The sequence below is a fragment of the Borostomias antarcticus genome (assembly GCF_949987555.1).
Source record: "Borostomias antarcticus genome assembly, chromosome: 15".
Taxonomy (NCBI): domain Eukaryota; kingdom Metazoa; phylum Chordata; class Actinopteri; order Stomiiformes; family Stomiidae; genus Borostomias; species Borostomias antarcticus.
This window is the reverse complement of record NC_140248.1, coordinates 25,292,331-25,301,072: the sequence shown is the minus strand read 5'-3', so window position 1 is coordinate 25,301,072 and position 8,742 is coordinate 25,292,331. Positions and strand designations below refer to the sequence as shown.

At 45.2% G+C, this 8,742-nt stretch overlaps 1 protein-coding gene across 1 annotated transcript; it reads left to right on the top strand.

The window, feature by feature from the left end:
* The first annotated feature begins 934 nt into the window (after positions 1 to 934).
* ccdc82 (coiled-coil domain containing 82) lies at positions 935 to 8,337 on the top strand. The gene is made up of 7 exons (XM_084450440.1): positions 935 to 1,876; positions 2,071 to 2,335; positions 2,500 to 2,592; positions 4,773 to 4,897; positions 5,226 to 5,396; positions 7,165 to 7,359; positions 7,669 to 8,337. Exons 1-7 carry the CDS (start codon positions 1,283 to 1,285, stop codon positions 7,732 to 7,734), a joined length of 1,509 nt encoding a protein of 502 aa, XP_084306566.1. The 5' UTR covers positions 935 to 1,282; the 3' UTR covers positions 7,735 to 8,337.
* Positions 8,338 to 8,742: the final 405 nt, after the last annotated feature.

The following is an 8,742-nucleotide window of genomic DNA, read 5'->3' as shown; positions in this document are numbered from 1 at the left end:
ATGTCAATAACATGATTCTTTGTCTAGCTAATATTAATACCTCAAATTGTCTGGGGCCTGGCGCCCCCCCTGTGATTGTTGGCGGCCCCCTAAGGGGGGCCCGGACCCCAGGTTGGGAAAGACTAATTTCACTAAACCCTGCACTAGCAAACATTTGAAGCCTCTGGTACAGAACAACACAGGTGCACGCACTTAATGTGTGTGGTCCCACACCTGCATACACTCATAACGAGACAAAGCATTAACAATAAGAACTGGTGGGATTTGTACTTTATAATTTGTGCACTAATATGGATGTGATTTGATTCATACCTTTGCATGGTCCCAAAATACGCATGAACACAAATCAAATCAACATACATTTGGGGGTTAAGACCATTTCCAATCCCACCTTATTTGTTTTTGTTAGCTACCCAACTGCTTGTCAACTCTTATATAAGCTCTGTGCACCAGCTTCACTACTTCCTGAAAGTCACTTGGCTTCTTAATTTCCTGTCCAATATGATTGGATTAAGTGATTAATCAGGTGTGCGCTGGGTCTTCCGCACACCTGATTAATCACTTAATCCAATCATATAGAACAGGAAATAAAGATGCCAAGTGACTTTCAGGGAGTAGTGGAGCTGGTGCACAGAGCCAGGGTTTAGAAGCCATCTGCCAGACGACACACCACATTTTTTCCTTAAAACAACTGCAATTTTTGCCATACGTGCCAGGTGTCATCAGAATAAATTGAAAAACTCTTGAAAAAAAATCTTTCCTCCAATGTTTGTCAAATAATAATAAGACATTATGTTTAACGTTATTTCGCACCCCTTGCAACTCATATAACCCATTAAAAGACAATTTAGGAAAAGAGATAACCCAGAGAGCGCTATGATTTAGATGCATTCTACTTCCGGTGTCAGGTTGGACTGGGAGGAAGTGGGCTTGATAACAACAAACCAAACATGCAGAATATGAACTAGCTAGTTCGCTAATGTCTTCCACGAAATTCTGCAATACCTGCATTTAAGAATTTAAAATTTAAGCCATTGCCATTCAGCTCGACTGGTCATTGCACCACGCCACACATTGTGGATAGATAGCTAGCTAGTAGCGTTAGCTAGCCACGAGTTATTCGCTCTAAGTTACTGGCTCACGTTAGCAGCGTAGCATCGTGCGCGTTAGCAGCGTAGCATCGTGAGCGTTAGCAGCGTAGCATCGTGAGCGTTAGCATCGTTAGCTAGCCAGCTAGCTAGCTACGTCTCCCCCTAACCCTAGCTAGGTCTCAGACTGAGCCATGGAGAGCTTATACAAACGAAGAGTTTACCAATCGATGAGAAAGAAGAAAGCTGCTGCGTCTAAGAACAGATCCCAGATCGGTTTGTCCGCTCGTCTCCTGGACGACAGTGACGAGGAGTCCTGCGCGAGCACGACCAGCATGAGCAGCTCCGGGACCGAGTACGAGAGCGAGGACAGCACCGGGACCGGGGACAGCACCGGGACCGAGGGGACACCGGACAGCTCTGCGGGGGATGGGAGCGAGTCCTCGGGGAAGCGCACCGTGGCGCAGTCTCGTCGCAAGAGACCCGCCCTCCCTGACCCTGACCCCGACCCTGACCCCGACCCGGACAGCTCCAGCGACTCGGACAGCGACGTGGGGTCCAAGCCCAGGAGGAAGGTCCTCCCCAGGAAGCGCATCAGGGTGCAGAGCCCGGGGTCCGAGTCCGAGGCGGAGGACCCGGCGCCCAAGAAGAAGCGGGTTACTGAGACTAAGAAGAGGGTTGCTGAGGCTAAAGAGACCATCGCCAAACGCAAGCAACGACAGAATAAACTTCTTGCGTTATCCAAGAAAATGAAGTCCCGTATCGCAAATCGCAGAGTCAGACGGAAGGTAGCTTTAGATTTCATTAATTGATTAATTGATATAGTATAAAAACGTCCCGCTGTCACCCACACCTGCAAAATGTTCATCCAGTGCAATGCACACACTGTTCCGTGAATAGTCCTGTAACCGCTGAGTGTTTTTGTTGTCAAGTTTCACATGTGCCCACTGATTCCCCCCGTCTTCTTCCTCTGCTGCACCAGGATTCAGGTGAGGAAGAGGAGGCCGAAGAGGAGGCAGAAGGTGGTAGCGATAAAGAAGATAAAAAAGATAAAGATGGTGACAATAATGGTGACGGTGGGGATGCTGTGGATGATGGCCATACTGCTGATCAGCTGATTGGCAGCAGTCAAGAGGAACTCAAGGACAGTGACAGCCTGCATGACTTCATAGTGGAAGAAGAGAAGGGAGAGGAGGAGGAGGAGCTGGACCCACAACAAAAGGCTATTCTCTCTCTCCCACGCGAGTGTGAGTCTAGGCTGACGCACGGGGCCCGAGGGCCAGTGGTAGTGTGTGTGTGCGCGTGTGTGTGTGCGCGTGTGTGTGTGCGTGTGTGTGTGCGTGTGTGTTTGTGTTGGAGGCAGCGCACAGTGAGCCTGTGTTGTGACCGTTTGCCTCGTCTCTTTTCCCAGTCATCACCGGGTCTCAGCTCACACACTTCCAGGTGGTGGTGAAAGCTCTCCTGATCACCGTCCTGGATGAGACCTTTCTCAAGTCCCTTTACAGTAAGTGATTTATTTACACAGCAGGGCCCTCTGAACCCGTATCTGATTGGCTGGATGTTTGTGATGCAGACTTGGCACTTATAAGGTCTAAAAGGTCCATGTTGCTGAGGTGCAGTCACTTCACACGTATTTGGACTGCCGGGCGGCCGGTTACATGGTTATAATTCTGGCCTAGGCTACGAGGTTATCCACTTGCAATTAGCCTATCTGGCAGTGCAGGTTATCGCACAGCTACTCAACCTCTCAAGCTGTCATGTGTTGGACAGCTGACTTGTGGGTTACAGATCGGTTACAGAATAGAACAAGAGTGGGACGAGGTTAAGCTACTAGCCTACAGTTGATGCAGAGTATTCTGGTAAGTATCCATCATACACACACGTTCATGTCTGTTATGATATATTCATGGGTGGACTCAAAAGGATAGTTTCCTCACCGGCACTCAGTCTAGATTTAAATAACCTTAAGATCAAATACTCTGACAGCGCAGGCGGTGGACAATGAATACCCAAACAGTTAGGACCTGAAACCACAGTTAGGACCTGAAACCACAGTTAGGACCTGAAACCACAGTTAGGACCTGAAACCACAGTTAGGACCTGAAACCACAGTTAGGACCTGAAACCACAGTTAGGACCTGAAACCTCAGTTAGGACCTGAAACCACAGTTAGGAGCTGAAACCACAGTTAGGACCTGAAACCACAGTTAGGACCTGAAACCTCAGTTAGGACCTGAAACCACAGTGAGGACCTGAAACCACAGTTAGGAGCTGAAACCACAGTTAGGACCTGAAACCACAGTTAGGAGCTGAAACCACAGTTAGGACCTGAAACCACAGTGAGAACCTGAAACCACAGTTAGGACCAGATCATAACTTGCATTCGATCTTTTGAATATCATACTGCTGGTGTGATTTTGTCCACTGCACACAACATGCAGTGTTGATGTTCTCAAGCATGTTATCCGGGCGTGGGGATTCTGCACAGCGCGTGCTGGTGCTTCCTGTTGGCCAGACAGATCAGCGAGCGGTAGCCTGTAGGGTTGATGCTCTTTGATATCATCACGTCAACTGGAGGCTACTGACAACATTATATTTGGCAGGTGTTGTTTGTAGTGCTGAGTAGGCAGATGATCCCTTAGAACCGGGGTTCCATCCCTTAGAACAGGGGTTCCCAGCCTTTCTTCCTCAGAGCCCTCCTAACTCACACCTGATGAACCCGTCTGTGCGCAACTTCCATCAGGTGTAAGTTGGGGTACAATGAAGCGCTCTGCCAGTGTAGCAGGAATATTATCAATCAATCAAAGCTTTATTTGTATAGCGCATTTCATACCCAGAGGCAACACAATGCGCTTTAATGTATTTAATGTATATTAATGTTGACACGATTCATAGTCTCAGATTAATTTGTTGAATTTATATGGTATTGTAGTGCCTTAAATGCAAGGCTTTTTGGCCCTTCATCAGTTATGATCATGTATTTTGTTAAAATAGCTGTGTGACATGTCAACAACTTGATTCTTTGTCAAATATTTGTCCAGCTAATATTAAGGCCTCAAATTGTCTGAGGCCTGGAGCCCCCCTGGGATGGTTGGGGCCCCCCCTGAGGGGCCTGGACCCCAGGCTGGAAACCCTGAGGGGCCCGGACCCCAGGCTGGGAAACCCTGAGGGGCCCGGACCCCAGGCTGGAAACCCTGAGGGGCCTGGACCCCAGGCTGGAAACCCTGAGGGGCCCGGACCCCAGGCTGGGAAACCCTGAGGGGCCTGGACCCCAGGCTGGGAAACCCTGAGGGGCCTGGACCCCAGGCTGGGAAACCTGCCATAGATCACTGCCCTGACTCTGTGCATGGTGATATGCTGCTCTAGCTGACGGTATCCTGTGCTCTTAACTACTTGGCGTGAACTGATCTTGGGCCAGTTCATTTTCTCATTTGGGCCAGTAGCATCTCATTAATAGTCAATTGGGTCAGTGGCTCCTGAATGTCAAACTATGGCTTTCCGTGTTATTGGAAAAGTAAGCATATGACAACTTCCCCCTGGGGGCCTGGACCCCCAACAAGGTGTGAACAGGCCTCATTTATCTATCATCAGTCTGTATGCAACCTATATGCTTTCTGGTGATACTTGTGTATCACCAGTGTTTTTCTGGTGTGTGTGTGAATCTAACTGCGCCTCTGTGAGCAGGTGGTGAGAGGACCAAGCGCTACGCTCAGGAGATGAAGACGTCTCTGTTCCACTTTGACGAGCGAACCATCCTCCCGCGCCTGGAGAACCTGACGCAGCGAAGTCGCTGGTCCAGCCGCTACAAGGTCTGATACCAACTCCGTCTTTAAGTCTCATACCAACTCCGTCTTTAAGTCTGATACCAACTCCATCTTTAAGTCTGATACCAACTCCGTCTTTAAGTCTGATACCAACTCCGTCTTTAAGAAGACCGTCACAAATGTGCTTGTCTCTTGAGGTCAAAGCTTATAATAATTCCATAGAGAGAGACATACAGGATGTAGATCTTTGTCTGAGACTTAGATTCTCCTGATCCCTCAATGATACATGATTAATGTATCATTAATTACATGATTAATGAAGTTTGTGTGTGTGTGTGTGTGTGTGTGTGTGTCCGTCCGTCCGTCCATCCAGGAGAGAGTAGAGTGCTATCCGAAGGTCCGGGTTCTGAGGATAGGCATGCATGGGAGTGTGTGTGAGGCGTGTCAACTCCAGAGACAATGCAGCTTCACCGTCAAACTCTCAGGACAGCTGTATGACAACAACACTCTCCAAGAGGACCACTTCATGCCCAATGACACACAGGTACTGCGAATGAAATCTGTGTTCATAGAGACGTTTGAGTCCGCGGTATACTTGCTGTTTAGCAACGCACGCACACGAATAGAGACGTACTACGTAGACGCGTAGTTAGTCAGTAGTTAGTCAGTAGTTAGGTAGTAGTTAGTTAGTTAGTCAGTAGTTAGGTAGTAGTTAGTTAGTCAGTAGTTAGGTAGTAGTTAGGTAGTAGTTAGTCAGTAGTTAGGTAGTAGTTAGTTAGTCAGTATTTAGGTAGTAGTTAGTCAGTAGTTAGTTAGTAGTTAGTCGTTAGTCAGTAGTTAGGTAGTAGTTAGTTAGTAGTTAGGTAGTAGTTAGTCAGTAGTTAGGTAGTAGTTAGTTAGTAGTTAGGTAGTAGTTAGTTAGTAGTTAGGTAGTAGTTAGTCAGTAGTTAGGTAGTAGTTAGGTAGTAGTTAGCCAGTAGTTAGTTAGTAGTTAGTCATTAGTCAGTAGTTAGCCAGTAGTTAGTTAGTAGTTAGTCGTTAGTCAGTAGTTAGGTAGTAGTTAGTCAGTAGTTAGTTAGTAGTTAGTCGTTAGTCAGTAGTTAGGTAGTAGTTAGTTAGTCGTTAGTTAGTAGTTAGTCAGTAGTTAGGTAGTAGTTAGGTAGTAGTTAGTCAGTAGTTAGGTAGTAGTTAGCCAGTAGTTAGGTAGTAGTTAGTCAGTAGTTAGTCAGTAGTTAGGTAGTAGTTAGTCAGTAGTTAGGTAGTAGTTAGTTAGTAGTTAGGTAGTAGTTAGTTAGTAGTTAGGTAGTAGTTAGTCAGTAGTTAGGTAGTAGTTAGGTAGTAGTTAGTCAGTAATTAGGTAGTTAGTTAGTAGTTAGTCAGTAGTTAGTAGTTAGTCAGTAGTTAGTCAGTAGTTAGGTAGTAGTTAGGTAGTAGTTAGGTAGTAGTTAGGTGTTAGTCAGTAGTTAGTCAGTAGTTAGTCAGTAGTTAGTCAGTAGTTAGTTTGCCAGTAGCTAGTTAGTAGTCAGTCAGTAGCTAGTCAGTAGCTATTCAGTAGTTAGTCAGTAGCTAGTTAGTAGTTAGTTAGTCAGTAGCTAGTTAGTAGTTAGTTAGTCAGTAGCTAGTTAGTAGTTAGTTAGTCAGTAGCTAGTTAGTAGTTAGTTAGTCAGTAGCTAGTTAGTAGTTAGTCAGTAGTTAGGTAGTAGTTAGTTAGTAGTTAGTTAGTAGTTAGTCAGTAGCTAGTTAGTAGTTAGGTAGTAGTTAGTCAGTAGTTAGTCAGTAGCTAGTTAGTAGTTAGTTAGTAGTTAGTCAGTAGTTAGGTAGTAGTTAGGTAGTAGTTAGTTAGTAGTTAGTTAGTAGTTAGTCAGTAGCTAGTTAGTAGTTAGATAGTAGTTAGTCAGTAGTTAGTCAGTAGTTAGTCAGTAGTTAGTTAGTCAGTAGCTAGTTAGTAGTTAGGTAGTAGTTAGTTAGTCAGTAGTTAGTCAGTAGCTAGTTAGTAGTTAGTCAGTAGTTAGTCAGTAGTTAGTTAGTCAGTAGCTAGTTAGGAGTCAGTCAGTAGCTAGTTAGTAGTTAGTTAGTAGTTAGTCTGTAGTTAGTTAGTAGTTAGTCAGTAGTTAGTCAGTAGTTAACAGCAAGTATATTGCAGGCTTTACAGTGTCTTAACCTCCATCATAAACAGACATTACATAATTTCAGATTATTCACCATTAACACACAAATATAATGCCCATACTTGTCTGTGCACCGAAGTGTCCTTCTTTAAAATGGCACATGAATGTTATCAATGACGGCCATCTGTGGCTTTGAAACTGCAGGCGTTCAGTGTTGGGTCGGTCTGTGCCGGTCGGACAGAGGTGTACCACATACTGAAGCATTTCAAGTTCCATTTGTTCCAACACTGCCGGACTGTGCTGGAAGAGGAGAAGAAGAGTGGCGAGGAAGAGGAGGCCGTGAAGGACACCGTGAACCGGGTGTTCGTCAAACTGCAAGATGGCGGCTGGATCTCAGAGGTCTGTAGTGTGCACTTCACTGACCAGTCAGACTGTCATTCATAATAGGATATGATAAATTTCAATAATCCCCCTGGGACAATGAATTCAACGTTACAGGAAATAATCAGAGAAGCAATACACACATTCATAAATGATTAGCTACAAAGAAGTCATCAGTGATAATCTTTGTCCCTGAATACATACTGTAGTATGATGATCTATTACTTCCTCTGGATCAGGACTGTGCTCTGATTATTAATGCTCAACTACTTTTCTATATAAATGCCCCTACCCTTTTCTGCCCCTACCCTTTTCTGTCTTCCACAGCAATTCGAGAAGTTCCAGGACCATCTGAACAATGCCGATTACTTCCAGGAAGAGAAGCTAGACTGAGGGGTTGAGGATCCATGTCTACACGCTCATCAGTATCAGCTGTACATTCTGCACATTGCTAGGAAAGACATGTAATCATTGTTAAGATGTTACTTTTGATTGATTTTAAGGTTTTTGATGGCTAAGATGTTTTGGTCTCTTTTAATGACACAACAGCCTGTTGGTTCTCTCTCTGTATATACCCCTCTCCCTGTCTCTCTGCGCAGGGTCTCTCTCTGTATATACCCCTCTCCCTGTCTCTCTACGCAGGGTCTCTCTCTGTATATACCCCTCTCCCCGTCTGTCTGCGCAGGTGCTCCATGACGCAGGATCAGCTCGTTGATCAGTTCACCTTTGGAACCTGAGACTTTTTACTAGAGTCCCATTACTAACTAACCCTATTCATGTCAAATACATGTGTTCTTGCTTTTAAATCTAGCCCCTAACCATCAGGCATATCCATCAAGCTCGGCTACCAATCCTGCTTCATGGAGCACCCCATGTTCAACATACATTTTATATAGAGACGTATACGCTCTTAAACATTTTGAGTGGATAAGTACAAAGATCCAACATGTCAGTGGTGTGACAAAACATTATAAGCTACTGTGTTTTAGACGTGATCAATTAAACAAGAAGTTCCATTCTGTTCCAAGGTCCTCTCCACTCTGTGTGTTAGCTTCTACGCTATAGGAGTCCAGACTCTACCAGACCAGAGTAGTTTAGCATAATCATATATGCATACATATATGTCTGTATGTGAGAAATCATCTATGCTCACCGAGACTCTGGTTAGCCTACCTGACCTGGTTTCTTGTGTTACTGTGCTACTTTGCAAGACAATCTCACGAGTGACTGCAGATGCGGTTTCTATAGCCACACATTCTATAGTAAGTTTGGGGGATAGAAATCATGAGATTTCTTTAGGGTGATAGATTTATAAGAAATCCCGGGAAACAGTTTAACTCGCGATCGCTTTCACAGGTGAATTACCCGCTGCCCCTTTTTAGTTGAGCTTTATTTAAGCAG